General features: G+C 48.0%; 1 protein-coding gene and 1 pseudogene across 1 annotated transcript; both read right to left on the bottom strand.

Moving 5' to 3' along the window:
- Positions 1 to 1,569: 1,569 nt before the first annotated feature.
- Positions 1,570 to 6,937, bottom strand: LOC136471093 (protein MAIN-LIKE 1-like). The gene is made up of 7 exons (XM_066468829.1): positions 6,847 to 6,937; positions 3,494 to 3,566; positions 2,706 to 3,380; positions 2,417 to 2,611; positions 2,126 to 2,334; positions 1,744 to 2,038; positions 1,570 to 1,668 (listed from the first exon to the last, which is right to left on the bottom strand). Exons 2-5 carry the CDS (start codon positions 3,563 to 3,565, stop codon positions 2,254 to 2,256), a joined length of 1,023 nt encoding a protein of 340 aa, XP_066324926.1. The 5' UTR covers position 3,566; positions 6,847 to 6,937; the 3' UTR covers positions 1,570 to 1,668; positions 1,744 to 2,038; positions 2,126 to 2,253.
- Positions 6,938 to 7,798: 861 nt separating this feature from the next.
- Positions 7,799 to 10,276, bottom strand: LOC136471094 (putative F-box/LRR-repeat protein At4g15060; annotated as a pseudogene).
- Positions 10,277 to 18,058: the final 7,782 nt, after the last annotated feature.

Below are 18,058 nucleotides of genomic sequence, written 5' to 3' on the forward strand. Positions count from 1 at the left end.
AAGATTTTTCATTTGAATCATGCAAATAGGATCACAACATATACCAAATGGTTTGGGATTTGTTGGGCTGAATCGAGCATTCGCTATCCTTTTTTTTAGCTTTTTTTAATTTGAATGGAAGAAAAGTAATGAAACCTACGATGGCTACTGAATAACCTCCTTCTATTTTATTAATTTGAAACCCAAACCTTTTTCTGAGGCTCGGTGTTGAGTCGGCCCATGCCGACCCTAGGGTTTGGCTCGATCGTGTGAGTTGGGCTGAGGCTCGGCGTTGAGTCGTCCCACGCCGACCCTAGGGTTTGGCTCGGCCGTTTGCGAGTTGGGCTGAGGCTCGGCGTCGAGTCGGCCCACGCCAACCCTAGGGTTTGGCAACGGTCGTGGCCCGGTTTGGGCCGAACCTCGGCGCTTAGTCGTAACACGCCGAGGTTCAAGGCTCGGCGTCAATTTACCCCACGCCGAGCTTGGGCACCTCGGCGCTTCGATGCAAGGGTTTCCAGTATGTACCAGGGGTCGACGTGAAACAACTAAACGTCGAGGTTGGGCACCTCGGTGCTTCGGTGAATTGTTTTCCAGTATGTACCAGGGGTCGGCGTCAAATGACTAAACGCCGAGCTCCTGGATTCACCAAAATATACCTCTTCTTAGATTTACTTCACTATTTCCCACTACTCTAATCAGCCGACGATGACCTTGTGCCAACAGAGGTTGATCATGGATCCAACAGAGGTTGATCGTAACATGGAGGATGGGGATGATGACACCCCTTCTTCCTTGTGAGTTGCGACGGAGGCCCTTAATAGCTGGAAACATGAAACATGGCGACGTTCCACACATTCACATAACACATGACCACACCGACAGACACATTCATTCAACATCCGTACATACATAAGGTCCAACACATTAAGCATCCAACATAGTCCAACACATTCAACATCCAACATAGTCCATACATATGCTTCATCAATCAAAAAACATAGTCCAAACATAGTACAAGGTCCAATGCATACATAGTCCATGCACAAAATAAAGCATATGAAGTCTTTGGATCTTTTATCGCTCCTTGTACCTTAACGTGGACGACGAGCGTAACGCTTTCCCCTCCCAAACGGATAGGTACCTGGAGTGTACCTGTCCACTGGTCTGAGTGTCCTATGTGGACGTCCAGAACCGGAGGGGCCTTGAGTTCCTTGGGGTGCATCTCCAAGCTGGGACATGCCAATCTCATCATACTCATGATCATAGTACTCTCCCTGTCCTTCATCAACTTCATCATCATAATGACCATGTCCTTGACCACCCTCTGTAGTAGTTGCTGCACCATGTGAAGAAGAAGTCCTGCCACCATGTGCACCATGTGAAGATGAAGTCCCTCCAACATGTGCAGTAGAAGGTCCAGCACCAAGCTGTTGTGGGACTGCCACATCTGGGGAACGTCTACATCCAAGGCGTGCAGCTACCTTTCATAGGCGATGCATGGCACGCTGCATTTTGAAAGCACTATTAGTAAGTGGGGTTGGTCGCAAAACTATATAAAGATGTAACATCAACTGAATGAGAGAAGACTACCTGAATGTGCTGTCGTAACATGGAGGCCTCATCAGGATCGCCCACAGGAATCATCAATGCCCTTCCTTGGTCGGCCACTGTCCTCATTATCTCCATGCTCTATGCAACAAAAACAATAATTTAAGTCTCTATCATAGTAAAGACCTCAGAGATTGAAATAGTTGTATCACTTACAGCTCTGGCTAACGCAGGGGTGATCTCAACTTGCCTGCCTTCTCGGGTAGCTTGGTCATATGGGTTGTTGCCCTCATCCTCGCTCGCAATGTCAGCAATGTCTTGCTCCGTCCAAGCGGGCCTCAATTGAAGCCTTGTTCGTTGACCAAACCAAACAAGGTAATCATGGAATGCCTTGTCACGATGGACGGCGTGGATGCCCATGTTGTTCTGCTCCATCAACATCCACTCATCAATGTAGCGCTGGTGCTCCAGCTGCCAGTTGGTGATCTTCTTATTTTTTTGTCTGTTGAACCTGCAAATTTTACACCAAATCGGCAATATGAAGGCCTACTCAATGATTCTTTCATGTGAAACGAATAAAATATTGTATGTTACGTACTTGTGGAGCTGCCAACCGGTGGAGAAATCATCGGGCGGAGAAGGCTGCAGCCTACCAAACTGTCATGCTACATGGTGAGGGAGATGGTACTCCACTGCATAGAAACAAATAAGGGGGGTCCTCATCGTCTAGACGTCCTCGTCTGCCATGCACAAGGCGCTCAAGTTGAGATCCGTTACTTGCCTCCGCCGATATGGGCTCCATTGAACCTGTACACAACGTCGTCATCAACTAGTCGACGCTCAATTTGTGCACATATCCTCGATTAGGGCAAAAGGGTGGGAAACTTACATGCTGTGGCAAAAGGGTGTCCAGCTCGTTGGTGAAGCTGATGTACGCGTGGCGTGACACGTGGTATGTTCCGTGGGCTCGCTCGTAGAGGTGTGCCACGGTAGGGGCGACAACTGCGTCTCCTTGAGGAAACCAAGGTTGTGGGGGATCAAGCTGATGCGGTCTCCCAACTGGAAGCCTCTCCCACATCCAAATCTACAAAAAAAGAGTGGAAACATGAATGTTAATCACTTTTGTTAAGAAAAAACATTGAATTGTAGTGGTAACTTGTACAACTTTGCTTTATTACCTGCAACAGTGTGATGCAGCCTGACATTGTAGCGTGCACGCCTCCAGGACAGCGGCAAGCCTCGCAAAGCTGACGGTACAGGAAGGCAAGTATAGCCGAGCCCCAACTCCTATTGCCTGCATCCTCCCAGTTCAAAAGGCACGGGATGTACATCCAGGACGCTGTGTCTCCAGTGTCGTCAGGGAAGAGAACCGTACCTAACATGTGGAGGACGTAGGCCCGACAGTAGTATGTCACGGTCTCGGCATCTACGTTGGGTGGGCACTCCCGAAACTGCTGACGAAGCCACCTCAGGGACACCCCACTGCTGCGTCGTTTCTTGCCAGCCTCAACTGCCGCTAGGGGCTGTCCCAAGAAGTGCTCAACCCGCTGCTGCCATCCTTCAGACTCCGTGTCTCCTGTCACTGGGAATCCTCGGATTTTGACTCCAAGGATCATGGCAACGTCCTCGAGAGTGACCGTCATCTCCCCGCATGGTAGGTGAAAGCTGTGTGTCTCTGGACGCCACCGATCTATCAACGCCGTCAGCGCCGCTGGGTTGAAAGGTGGCGTGCCTCGACGACAAACACGAGCAACGGTAGCAAGGTTCGCCAGCTTCAGGAGGGGTGTGTACCTCTCGTCGTAGACCATGGTCGTAGAGGCCTCATGTGTCATTGGCCTCAGCACATTCAAAACCTGCAAAAAAAACAAGCATGAAAAAGTATTAGTTCATGTCACTTTATAAAGAGCATGGACTATAGAGCAAAACATGAACTATGCAATGTTTTCATACGAATTGTTGAATATACCTCTCCGTTCTCAATCCTCCGAGCCCGGTGGTGCTCATCGAACCTTGGATCAAGAAGGGGGAACCGATCCATCCTGCAACATAAGCAATGTCAAACCATTAGTATAAGTTAAAGCATGTGTATGTGGTACGAAGTAACATAAAAATAAAAAAAACAAAAGTAAACCAATGTACCGTTACACAAAGCAATTCTAGTAGCTAGCTTGATGGATACCTGTTGTCTAAGTAGTTCAGGACATTTTCTCTTATTGTGGCCCGGCTTATGGCAACCAGAGCAATGGCTCTTTTGGGTGTCCTCTACAAAATGTCTCCCAACCTTACTCGTGGTTGATCTACCTTTCGTGGCTCGGTCCATGTCCATCCTGAACCGCTTCCGCCGCCTAGGTCCTCTACTCTTCCAGAGTAAACCAAGATCAGCCACATACTTGGGGCCATCATAAGTAGGCCATTGACTCTCGTCAAGAAATGGCTCGAACTGAGGATTCTAGGTGCTCATTAGGTTCCTCAAAGAGAACTTCGCGGCCATACGGGGAGGGACCTCAGGGTCAACACGTCTAAGGCGACAGGCTGTAATCATGTGGGAGCAAGGCCTATGGTATATGATCGGTTTTCGACACGTACACTTGTTCTCATTGATCACTACTTTATGTTTTCGAGCACCCCGGTCTTCACCACCAATGTTAGTTTCGCCACCCTCTAGAATCTCATATCCATGGTTGATCGGATCGAAACATGAACCCGTCTGTCGTTTAGACTTTTTCTTTGAGAAAGCTAGTTCCTGAGATGCTAAAAGTGGCCAAGCTTTGCCTGCTGTCCATAGATACCTCGCATGCTTCTTCCTCGAAACGAACCAAGAATTCAACTTGTAGAAGGTGAATGAGGCAATAGCAGTCACAGGCAGACCACGACAACCTCTTAGAAGGCTGTTGAACATCTCTGCCATGTTACTAGTCATGAAGCCCCATCTCCAACCACCCGTGTCATATGCAAGTGACCACTTATCCTTCGACGCCATCAACTCGCTCAAGAATTGCCTGCCATCAACATTTGTGGCTAACTTCAGGGCATCTAACTTGTCTTTGAATAATTGAACCTCTTGCTGCCTGCAAACCTCCTCAAATAATTTGAAGTTGTCCTTTGTGTGATCACGCCTTATAAGATTCTGAGCAAGGTGTCTGGTGCACCACCGGTGATGTATTTGGCCGTAACCAGGAATCTCTTGTTCTACGGCATTCAGAATGCCAGCATGCCTATCGGATATCACACAAACATCACGTCCCAGACCAATTACCACTTGTCTGACTAGCCTGAGAAACCAACACCAACTATCCGTGTCCTCCTTCCGAACAATCGCAAAGGCCAATGGCACAAGCTGGTCCTCTGCATCTGTCCCAATACAAATAAGCATTGTGCCTTCAAATTTCCCTGTAAGAAAGGTCCCATCATTTGAGACGACGGGCCTGCAATGCTTGAATGCTTCGATGCTCTGCCCGAACGCCCAAAACGCCCTTCCAAATACCTGGCTACCATTTCTTGTTTCACCCTCCTTAGGTAAATACTCGAAGTGCATCCTAGGATTTACGGCCCTTATTGCGTTCAACATTACAGGGAGACGCTCATAAGCTTCTTCCCAATTTCCAAATATTATTTCCAGTGCACGCTGCTTTGCCCTCCATGCTTTCCCATACTTGACATAGTAATTGTACCGTTGGAAGATGATCTCAACCAACGTAGACACCGTAATGGTTGGCATATGCTTCACCACGGGGCATAATTGCCTTGCAATGAACCTAGAATTGAGCTGCAGATGGTTCTCTTCTGCCTCAGCAGTGGCACAAACATGTGGTTGCTTCACTGAGGTAATCTTCCATTTGTCTGCCTTCGTCTTCCTAGCACATACTCTCCAACCACACTGTTGTTCTTCACAAGCAACAGTGTACCTCTTCTCCTTGAATGAATTGATGACCCTAAAAGGTCGGTTGTGTACAATGGAGTACTCTTGCAACCATGATTTCAACTCATCCATGGTAGCAAACAATATGCCCTTCCGTATGATGAGGCAACCGCTAACATCAGGCACAGTTGTATCACTTGGCCCACCATCAGCTACTGCCCTATGACCATGGCTAAGGTCCTCGAAATCACCAACTAGTGGATCTCTCCAAGGCAAGACCCTAGACAATATCTCTATTTCCCTTAAATTCAGACAACCAACAGGGCGATCGTCATTAGAGTCTTCGGCTATCTCCTCTACGAAGGACTCATCATCTCCAGCTATCTCCATGTCAAAACGGTTCGTAGCCCTAGCATCACCAAAGTCTTCTTCACTACTAAGATCATCTTCGTCGCTAAGCTCATCCTCAATAGAAAAGTCTCCGCTAGCGTCGTCCAAACCTTCTTCTGCATCAACAATTACATAATCATCATCCTCTTCATCACTATCATGATTGCCCTCACCATCGGCAACCGGATTCTCTTCCTCATCTCCACCGTAGCCTAGTTGTGTGACAAGTATTTCTTCTTCAGGCAAAGGACCATAACCTATGTGAGCGGGGGAAGATGGCCATGCTTCGAAGTTATCATTTCCTAAGCCGGACTCCTTACTTACTACTAAATCCAAAGATCGCACTTCTGAGGCCAATACAACTGCCTTGTAATCATTCCATTCAGACTCGTTTGTAATTTTGAGCAACCGCTTGATCCGAGGACCTTTGGACGACCCAACATCTATGACACCTTCAAACTGAACATGCACGTCTCCTTCATTCCAGCCTAATTTAACCTTCACTCGCTCCACTAACTGGGTCAAAGATGGTGTTTCAGAAAAAATCAACAACTCCTCACACATGTCCAGAAATTCCAAACTATCATCTCTTGTCCGAACAATACGGCCTCCATGATGCAACCTCACTAATTTATCCATCTACAGCCATCACACAACAAGTAGTGTAACATATGAATATATTTCAATCTAATAAGTAGAAACTAAAATATATCATTTCATCATTTTTCAACCCCAACAACATAATCATTTCTAGTCATAACAAATTGAAATGTAATGACCAGCAAATAAATAAAATACATAGTAACCCTAATGACCAACAAATAACTAACCCTAATGACACCTACAATAAACAAATAACCCTAATGATCAAAATAACTAGAAACCAAACTAACCTAACATGTTCATCACATAAAACAGTTAAACAACAATGCACTCAATGATCCTAAGCCATACATTTTGCAAATGCAAACACAAATATACCAAATCACCAAACAACCATGATTCCACATGATTAGGGACAATGTAAGCACATCTACACGGATAGAATGGAGGAGGGGAGGGACCATTACCTCGAGGAAGCTTCGGGAGCCGAGATCGTGGCACCGGGGGTCGATTTTTGGGGTTAGGGTTTGCTGGCGGCGCGGGGGAGAAGAGAAAGAGAGGGAGGCCGACGGTTTCAGAATGAAGGGAGGAAGAAGAAGGGGCCTCGGCGCGGCCTAAAGGGTCCAGACCTCGGCGTTGAGTCGGGTCACGCCGAGGTCTGGAGGCTCGGCGTTAAGTGACCCAACGCCGAGATGCTGGGCCACCGTGCTTTGTTGGGCCGCCTGGGCCGCACTCCGGATGGGGCCAGATCTCGGCGCTCGGTCCGACCGCGCCGAGGTTGGGTACTTGGCGACGGCTGACACGACGCCGACGACTCGGACCCACGCGCCAACGTGTCGACGACGACCCCGGTCTTCCGTGACGTGGCAGTACCTCGGCGTCGAGTGACACGACGCCGAGCCTCATATCTCGGCGTCATGTGCTAAGACGCCTAAAAATGGTCTATTTTCAGAAAATGTTTTGCCGTTGGTATTTTTCTAAAAATTGTTTTAAAAAAAGACCAAAATACGAAAATTTCACAAAAATAAACAGCTCTATAAATAGTGATACTACAGTGCATAAATAGTGCCACCACCAGAGAAAGATGAAACCGCTACGAGCTGTGCCAAAAAATGCGTAAATCGGATTCACAAGCCACAGTGTGGTAGGGACCCAAAGTCCCAGTTCATGTGCACTGCTGTATAGTGATTTCAGTTCTGTTGTTTGGAGGACAAATACTAAGAATCTTGTTGCGGAGATCGTGTGTTCGTCCACTCGATCTGCGAGACGGTAATTGCCACCTTTTTGTGAAATCTTATGCTGCATCGGCACAATAGCCTCATAAGTTCAGCTTTATTGTCAACGTATCCATGGTCGTTTATTACAACTTCTTCAAGTGAATCCAACACAACATTTTGTGTCTTGCAGTTCTCTAGTCGGCTACATGAATATCCCGATGACACCTTGCACGGGTAGGGGTAGCCATCCTGAGGAAAGGAATTAAAGCATGTATGTATTTTAAAATTTTGAAAAGACTACTAACTTGAAGTAAATATTGGTAGCTACCTCTGAGCAAACCATATTTTGTACTCCCTCCATTCTTATTTGTAAGTTGTTCTAAATTTTTTAGACACATATCTTTTACTGTGAATCTTAAGAAGCTAGAATGACTTATAATTTGAAATTGAGGGAGTATTATCTATGTAAACAAAAGGAGAGACTTTTTTATTGGAATGCACGTACGTACCCTACTGTCGCTCAGCTGCACCACAAGCCTTCGTATGCCAGCACATTTTCGGAGAAGATGTAGCATAGCTGATTGAAAGCCATGCTCTATCATCGCAAATCTTACCGGCAGAACTTTACATTTGGCAAGTGTATCCGTGCATTTCAGAAATCTCTCGTATTCTTCTACACCCTGCAAAAGACACGAAATAAGTGTGAAAAAGGAGGGTAGAAAATAAAAGGTTATCTTGTAGGTTGTATATAAGTCCTGATTTGTCCTTTGGGCATGAGAGCTGGGCAAGCCAAATCAGGGCCAAGATCCAAGCAATCCTCGTGCTCACGGTCAATAACTAAACTTTAGTCTAAAACATGCTCATAATTTCAATGAATTAAATAAAAAAATATAGTTGTTATCTTCAATTCTACAAAACTCAGTGACATGATATTTTTTCTTTATTGGAAACTTTTCGGATTTCTCTAATTTTTAGCCTCATCTTCAAGAGGTTCAATATGTGGCTCTTTAACACAAAATTTAGAAAACAAACCAGAAAATAAGAAAAAATATATAGAGAATAAAATTTAGAGTCGAGAGACATGAGATAGATCATATAAAGATAATATATATTTATGAAATGGCTCTCTAAATAAAGATATATAGATTCAAGTTTAGCAAGGCTTTTGGAGTTGCTATTAGCTAAGAAGAGAAGACTAATATAAAGGCTTCAAAATGAATTTCATACTAGTAGTAATACAAATAATAATTAAAAAATGTGTAAGGCCAATACCTGCGTAAGGTTTACAGTGAGGTCCAGCTCGTCAACCGTGTTGAATTGCCGCGTCAAAGCGAAGCCAGAAGAATTGGCTTCTACCTCTAGGCGCCGGAGTTGGTGGCCGGCGTGTGCGAGATGATGGCTGCTGGAGTCATAGACTCATAGGCACGGCCGCTGCTCCAGCGCACCTCCGAGAGCTTCGGGGCAAGCACGCACAAGTCACACCTGATGCACGGATGAAACGTCTGGAGATTTGGGGCGTGGACACGGAGCCGGCCGTTGAGTCGCACGGCGTAGGAGATCTCGAGCCACTCCAGTGAGTCGGAGCGTATGGATAGGTCACAAGCTCCATCGCCGTCGCCGTCGCCATCGTCCTGCTGCAGCCTGATCCACTCGATCACGAGCTTCTTGAGGCACGGGCAGCGAGACGACGACACGGCGGCTTCCAGCTCGCGGACGTGCAGCCAGGCAAACCGTATCGTCAGCGTGGCCAGCGCCTTGAACACGCCGCCGCCGGGGGGCAGCGCGAACCGCAGGGTGCGATGGCTCAGGTCGAGGCTGATGGACGTGGCCCTCTCGCACAGGGGAAGAAGGACCTCGACGTCGTCCTTGGCGCTGCGGAGGCAGAACGGCAGCGTGATCCGGAGCTCCCCCGCAAGGCGCTGCGCGGCGACATGCAGCCACGCGGCAACGCTGTCCATGCGCAGGTGGGGTCCATCTGTCGAACGGCAGGGTGATCTCGAGGTGGCTGAGGCTGACCGTCGACGTCGTCGTCGCCCCGGTCCCGGTCCCGGCGGCGTGCGCGGCCAGGGCGGCGTCGACACGGTCGGGCACGCGGCCGCCCGGGGACTCCGGCTCGAACTCGCACCTGTAGTCGAGGGAGATCACGGGGGCGTGAGCCCAGACGCGGCGCCAGCGGCGGGAGAGCATGCTCGTGCGCGCCGCGTCGGCGGTGCCCGGGAGGCGGATCAGGATGTCGTGGAGGAGGTGGTCGGGGAGGTCGCTGATGCGGTCAGGATCAGTCGCCTCGTCTCCGGCTCCGGCTCCGGGATCGACGTCGCCGTGATCTGTCCCCATGATCGGTGATGCGCCGCCTCCGACTCCGATGATCGGTGTTTCTTATTATGGATCGTGACTCGTGAGCGCCGATGGATCCGTTACTAATTCGGATGGTTAATGGGCCTACTTAGGGCCTCATGCAAGTTCTAATCTGAACAGACTCCTGTGTTTTTAAAGTTTATTACTAGCATCATGCTTGATTGCTTATACATTGCGACGGGAAAAATTAACATCATGGTAATTCAAATTCGAGTCCGGACATCTGCATGCTTCAACTAAAACTGGAAGGTCAGTTGTAAGGAGTGGATGCAGTATCTTGAACTTGAAAAACTTTTGGATCGTTTGCAGCTAGGCTTTAAGTGGTGTGTTCACTGAATGTGATAGAGCTCTTTGTTTGTGGCGCCGATAATGCTCCACGTGGGCGTCCGTCCATCTGGACGTTGCGCGTCACACTTCGTCTCGCCGCTTTTCACCCGTGTTGCTCGCTCCCGTTGCTCGCCCGCTCGTCGCGCTCCCGGTCCACGGGGATTTGACCTCCGCATCGCGTGGCCCGCCCGCCGCTGCCATCCCTCATCGCGCCCCTGCTCTCCCCATCTCTCACTTTCTATCTCGTGTCCGCTGACAGCAGAGTGCCTCCCTGGCCTCTTTCCCATCCCCAACGCCGCCGACGCCCCTACTGATGGGCGCTGGGCACACGTGCTAGGGAGCCTTGGGCCGTCCCTTGCCGAGCCTAGGGATCCCACGAGCGTGGCCAGATGCTGATGGTGGTCGCGCACCGCCACTCACCGCCCACCTCGATGACCAGAATCGACCGACCCAGGCCTCCCCTCCTCTATATTGCAAATGCATGTTTCATGTGTTTCAAACGTTTCAGAGGTATATTGCAATTATTTCATATGGATGTTGTTAAAGTAGATCGGGGATGTTTGCACATGTTGCATATGTTGCAAGTGTTTCAGAGGCATGTTGTGTTTGTTCAAAATGTTTCATCTGTTCCAGATGTATGATGCAAGCATTCTGATCTAAATGTTACATATGTTTCACACATATGCTGCAACAGTATGTTTCAAATGTTGCAGTAAGTGTTTTTTATGTTCCAAGTTGCAAGTGTTTAATCTAGATGTTGCATATGGTTCATACATATGTTGCATGTGCATGTTCTAAATGTTTCATCTCCTTCATACATATATTTGCATTCAAGTGTTCTAATGTCGCAAGTGTTTCATGTTTCAGAGATACGTCCAAAGAGTCATGGGGGCACGTCCCGGGCGCCAGGGGATGGGGCATGGCGAGCCGAGGGGGGTTGCGGAACAGGCGCACTGGGGCCGGGAGATAGGGCGCGCAGCGCCCTGGGGGATGCGGACGGGGCGGGCTGGGGGCCGACACGGTCTGCGCTTGTGGACGGGCGTGCTGTGGGAAGACGAACCGTGTGCTGTGGGAAGGCTAGGGTGAGTCGCTCGTATCGGACGGGCTCCTATGGATCGTATCGTACGGGTGAGGAGCTGCGTCCGGACGCGTTGCTGAGGCCGGACGTCGAGACGCTAGTGCCTCCTTATGGCGCACATGTCCTGCACGCTTCCCTCTCGGCGCACCTCTTCACCCAGCGCAGCAATACTGGGCACTTCGCCGCCTCCATGTCCACCCCTACGTGCTGCTCATAGAACATGGCCGAGAACGACATGGGCAAGACATCCAGGAACCCGAACTCGTCGCTGCCGGAGGGGATGTCCCCGAGCACCGCCTCTGGCCATTGGAGGTGGCCAGGAGCTGCCATCGCCGCCGCCTTCTCCCCACCGTGGCTAGTGAAGAACCTCGTCTGCCTTCTCCTCGAGTCTCGACGCGGCTAGTGAAGAACCTTGTATCGACTGACCAGCCATTGTGACAGATCGCTTGAACTTATCAGCCTAGCTTATCAACCATAGAACATTATTTTTCTCTCGTAACAAATCAGCCTCAGCCGACTTATCAGCCGCAGAACCCATCGACCGAACAGCACGAGGAAGGACAGTTCACAACAACATTGTTGCAAAAACTTGGAAGTACTAACACTACGGAACAGGTGAAAATGCAGTGACGGCATAAAGCATCTGCAAAGCGCAAACAACACAAATTTTTGCTGTTGTAAAGGTTTAGAATAAAATTCATTCAACTTGTGTTTCTTATGAGTAAAGTGCACCAGCGGTCTCTAAACTTGTACCGCTGTGTCATCCCGGTCCCTAAACTCGCAAATCGATCATTTAGGTCCTCAAACTTGTTCAATTGTGTCATCCTGGTCCCTAAACTTGGTTTTGAGTCTCATCTGGGCTAAAACAGGGTGATCTAAAAACTTTATATCAAAAAACAATTCATAACTTTTTCATATGAACTCGAATGAAGACAAACTTTATATCAAAATTGAAGCCCTTGACGTGATCTACGACTTTGTAGTTGAAAAGTTTTTGAATTAAAACTGTTTAGGGTCCCAAAATATTATTGCATGTTTATAGATTTTAAAATTTGAAATTTAAAATTAAATTTTGGAACACTAAATGACTTCAAACAAAAAACTTTTCAACTATAAAGTTGTAGATCGTATTGAGAACTATAACTTTCATATAGACCATATCAATATCCAAGATTGTTTGATAATTTTAAATTTCAAGATCTTTTTGAAATTTGAAATACTATAGAGCATGTGTGTGATACTTAAATAAAGTTTGAAGTATAAAATTTGTAGATGACTGTGAAATACTTGTTGTCAAAAAATGATATTACTAGCTAATATTTCTACTAGCCTAGAAATTACAAATTGAAATCAAGTTCAGCTCAAAACTTAGAAAAATTTCTAAGTTTGTCAACCGCTAGACATTGCTATGTTTAGCAAATTATTTTAAGAGATTAGGTTAATGGGTGGTGTAGTGTTATAGCTCGATTTGGTAGTCTCATATACCATCTTGAGCATGGTGCAGATGGTTTAGATCCTGAAGCAACCGTTTAGTCATTTTGGGTGCTTTAAAATTGGTGCACGACACGGTCTCGAGCTGGTTGGCCGCGTGGGTGCGGTCACCAAGCTTGGGCGCTCGGCGTCGACATGCCAGATGTCCCGTGCACACGTGCGCTGCCATGCGTGGCCGGCCATGGCTGCTCTGGCCTGGCTGTGGCCTAGCCGCCACTGGCTCCTGGCATGCGGAGCCGTCGCTGCTGTTTGCGCAGCTGGGCGGTGCTGCCATCGGCCCCGTCGCGCTGCCGCACTGTGACTCACCCCGCATCGCAACGTAGCCACTGCCTGTGCCATCGCCTAGCCATCATGTCCGTGCCTCCCTTTGCATCTCTGCACCGTTGCCGGTCTAGTGGAATGCCGCTTCTGCCGCACGTACGTGGTCGGGCTCGCTGTCGACTTGTCATTAATGGCACTGCGGTGCGCGGGCCACACCGGTCGCAAACGCGCGCCCCTGTCTACTTGCGCCTGTGCATGGGCCTCCATGTTCACGCCGACCGCATCCTACCAAGGCAAGGACGAGCCGAGCCCACCTGCCACACCCCGTCTCTCTCTTTCTCTCTTTCTCCCTCTGCTGCCGCCGCCGAGCCGTGCCATTAAATTCGTTAGGGAGAGATCACCTCAAGTCGATTCATCGTGTTGTTGGCTCCAACATCAAGCTACCTAGCCCTACCCCGCCTTGAATGGCGCCCGATCGAGCTCCAATTTTGGAGTTTCCCCGCCGCCGTGCCGATAAGGCCGCGTCCCACCGTGGATGTGGGCAGCCCTCCTACCGTCCCTCTCGAGCCAATTCACCTAGACCACTAGCTTCGCCTTGCCTCCCTCTCCACCTTGTGCACGTCAGCGAAAACGCTACCCCCTAACCATCGTCGCTGATGCGACCGTGCCACCATGGTGCGCCGTCGCACAGCTCGGCCGCACGTGGCAAGCCCTCTTCCGCCATCCTCCACCCCAACCATCACCTCGGCTAGGTCCACAGTAGTCTACTGATGTTTTCTCGCTAGCCAGTTAGGTTCTTAGGGGCTCTAGATCGCCGGGGCAGCTGTGCCGTCGTCGCGGACGGTCACGCGTCGCTGCAGCTCGCTCCAACGCGTCCCACCACCCCTCATCGCCGCTTAGCGTAGCCACCAAGATCGAAGATGGTGATCCACCCGTTAGGTGGACCCGCGTGGGTGAATTAGAGAAAGGCCAAGGGGTTAAGTGAGAAGTTCTAAGAGAGGGGGAAATAGCGTTAGGACTTAGTTGTGATTCAGGAGAAGATCAAGGTCTCTTTTTGCAAAGTCATCGACGCGCGCGGGATTCCCCGGCACGGGCCGTCTCCGTGTGGGCCGGCCTTGCATGGGCCACGCTTGTGGGTCGCCGTGAGCGCGCTGTGTCGTGTGGACCACACGAGAGAATTCGTTTTTCTTTTTCATAAGGAATTAGAAATAGTTTTCTAATTTAATTTTTGAGCTGATCTTTGGTAAATCATATAAAATCATGTAGGTATCTAAAAATTGTGAAACAAATTTTGTTAGGTTCCTCAAATTATGCTCTATCTATTAGTATATTTAGTTTATATATATACATGTTGATACCGGGAGCTATTAAATCATTTGAGAGTGCTCAATATTATTAAGTTAATTATTGTAGGAATTTTTGTGGTAAATTGATGATTGCTTTAGTCCTAAAATTTTTATAGTAGCTTCATTGTATTATTATGTGCTCACTGTAATTTTGTGTAGCTTTAGAATAGACTAAGCATTAGGGTAGTTAAATGCTCTTTGTTTCAATATACATTAAATCATTAGTGGAAATAAAGATATATCCTTTATTTATAAAGCTAGGTGATTGTTAGTTGAACCCAACACTTTGCTTGGTAAAGATAATAGTTAGCTTAGCACCTTAGTCATTAGAGCTAGCTTAGTAGCTTAGTATGTGTATTCTTAGTTTAGGAGTTGCTGTTATTTAAATGCTAAGTGTTGTATCATCATCGCATGCATGTAGAAAATAAGTTGACGGAGATTGTGATCACCGGTGATCACGAGGTCAAGGAGATCGTTGAGGAGTATGAGGAGGAGATTCTCGTGAAGGAGGAGGTCCCGAAGCCGCCACTGAACTGACTCAGCTGACACCGCGCCTGCCTAAGGCAAGCCCCAATGCATAACCCTTATTTTTTATGATAACTAAATATATATGTATGATGTGCATTTACGTTATAGGAATTTTATGGAAACCACATGCATAAATATATCTGTCCTATGAGTCCTACTAGTACATGTTTGAGTATCTACTCTGCTTTGATTTTCGGTAGCGTGAGTAACATGCCGTTACTCACAATAGGTGATTATTATAATTATTCTCATAATAAAACAATGAAAGAAAAAATAGAGACAGGACATGGATATAGTATGGGTATTGGTGGGTGTAACAGGTTGTGTCCCGCGACCAATGGGGCTTAGCTTGGTTAACCATTTCCCTGTCCGTGTCGATTAAGGACCGTTCGTTGCTGTGGATGGTAGTTAGGTCACAAACTTATTATCCTGAGCACATACTTGCTTATGGAAGCGGGTAGGCTCGTTACGCTCTTATCGTGGGTTTTGGCTCTTTCTGGACTGACTGATTGGAGGCGGGGATAGGTGGAGGTCTAAGTACCATACTGAGACCGGGTCTCAAGTGTGGGTGGTTGGAGTCCAAGTTTGGACGGGAACCTAGACCCCGTGAGAGGAGTGGAATGGATTGATCTTGTTTGTGCCTGGGGTATAAACAGGGCGTGTGTTTCGGGATACCCAGCTAGGATATATTGGTTCGCGAATCGTCGTTTCCATGAGACGTTATGACTTGGCTATGGTCTAGCACCGTAGTAAGAACTGGAAGATAAAAGATTATGAAATAGTTCTGATTGCTCAACCTTTGCTTGAAAGTAGAACAGGTGATTACCTAGAATGGTTTGCTAATTAAGTAATCATGACTACTAATAAAACTTGACTGTAAGGATGAACTATTAGTAATGTTTTTTGTAAACAAAAAGAAAACAACAAACTCATATTGCCTATCATACTCTTTGGAGTCGGAAAACTATTCCTACTAGTCGGGTAAGTCTTGCGAGTATATTGTGTACTCAGGGTTTATTTTACCCCTGTTTGCAGGTGCAGCTTGAGGAATAACTCTTGTGTGGAAGGTTCTTCTGGTGGGCACAGATGGATCCTTGTATCATTTTCGCTAGTTGTTTATTTTCATTCCGCTATTTAATTATCACACTCTGAACTCTAGTATTGTAATAAACAATTTCTAAGAACTCTTGTTGTATGAAATAGACTAAGTATTGTAAACTCGTACTTATTTTGGGATTCTGGATGTAAAACGTGGATTGTTTCGAGTTCTTCCTTAGGGTGTGCTTGACGAAATTGTTCGATGTAGCTCACTTTTGAGGTGCTTAGTGTCTAGTGAAAGACGAGCACCACTGAAAACGTGTTATTTCGAACGGTTCTACCATAAGATGGTCCCCGTGAGGCGTCCGGACGCGTGCTCGCACCGGACGTCCGAGCGCTAGTTGCGTCGGAAAGATGAAAACAACGCTCGATACACGTAAGTGTCAAAATGTTCGCCCCACCCACGGGGAGAGCCTGCGACTAGTGGGCCCACATAGGCCCCGCAGGCGCAACAATCCCACGTCTGGCCCACGTATCCTCGCAGTCTTTCTTTCCCAAGTGCACTTCTAGCATTTGGGTGAGAAAATCAATGTTAGTGAAAAAATTACATATATATATATACTCTTATACGGATGTAATCATTGCATCGTGAAAGAAAAGAAAGTAGAAAAAGATAACTAGAGTTAGGTTGTCTTATTTATAGAGATGCACTTATTTTGGAAAAAAACTAAACTCTAGAAATACACTTAGGTGGTGTTTGGATCCGGTGACTAGAATTTAGGAGGTGTGTCGGGAGGATGTTGCCTGAGGTGTTCGGATACTAATAAAAAACAAATTACATAATCCGTCGGTACTCCACGAGATGAATTTTTTAAGCTTAATTAATCCGTCATTAACACATGTTTACTGTAGCACAACATTATCAAATCATGGACTAATTAGGCTTAAAAGATTCATCTCGTAAATTAGTCGGAAACTATACAATTAGTTTCGTAATTAGTCTATATTTAATACTCTATGCATGTGTTTAACCATTCGATGGGACAACGACTAAAATTTAGGAAAATTTAGGAGGCCCAACCAAACACCACCTTACTGTAGAAGGAGGCGCTACTCCGTACTCGGTTAGTTAAATTTTCGGGATCCTGAATGCCTACCCGCCCCCGAATTCACTCCAAATCTCGCTCATCTCCTGCGAATTTTGCCCGGACAAGTTTGAAGCGTTGGATTCGCAAGGGGCTAGTGGGCCCGACAATCTGAACAGCCGAGCCGAGCCGCGACAGGCGGCGCTGATGGCCAACGGGATTTGACAAGGCCCAGCCTCCGTCCGCTGTGGCAGCGGTAGCCCCTCAAGCCCGTTGCGGTTTGTTTTGTTTGTCAGTTCCTGGCCTGCTACCAACCAACCCTGCAGGGCGCAGATTGGCGGACCTCTCTCGAACACTCTCGGTGCTACAGTTGAGAGAGGCGAAAAGGGGGCGGTCGCAGTTGCGTGTGCTCCCGCCGGCGAGAACGCCAGTCCTCTCCGCATCCGATGGTCGTTTTGGCTTTGGGTGTGGAGGGGAACGGTGCTTCTCCGCCGTGTGGTGTAGATTAGGTCCTAGTTTATTGATCTAGGTTTGGGTTCCTTGGCGACGATGAAGAGGCGGTGGCGTCCTCGGCGCCGTGGAATAAGTCCCTCCGACCCTGTCCCCACCTTGGCGGCGCACGCTCCAGCGCCGGCGAGGGGTCAGTGAGGGTCGAGTTTCCCTGGTCGGGTACTTCGACGGAGGTACCGATGTTGGGTTTCTCTTGTATAGGAGTCTGGTGTTATCTCGCGCTTCGGCTGCTCTCAGCGGCGGCGGTAGCGCCAGCGACATGGTTCTGGTTCTGCGCGATTGGAGGAGCAGCTACGGGTCTTGAGGCGACGAGGTATGTGGATCTGGGTCTTCTTGCTGCCTTCTGGAGGCGAACTCAGATCCATGGCCAAGGAGGCATGGGGCGCGTCCCCGCCGATGGACTTCAACGGTGTTCATGTTCCTGCCCGTACGGGCGGGGTTCC

The sequence above is a fragment of the Miscanthus floridulus genome, chromosome 8, assembly GCF_019320115.1.
Source record: "Miscanthus floridulus cultivar M001 chromosome 8, ASM1932011v1, whole genome shotgun sequence".
In the NCBI taxonomy this organism is placed as follows: Eukaryota; Viridiplantae; Streptophyta; class Magnoliopsida; order Poales; family Poaceae; genus Miscanthus; species Miscanthus floridulus.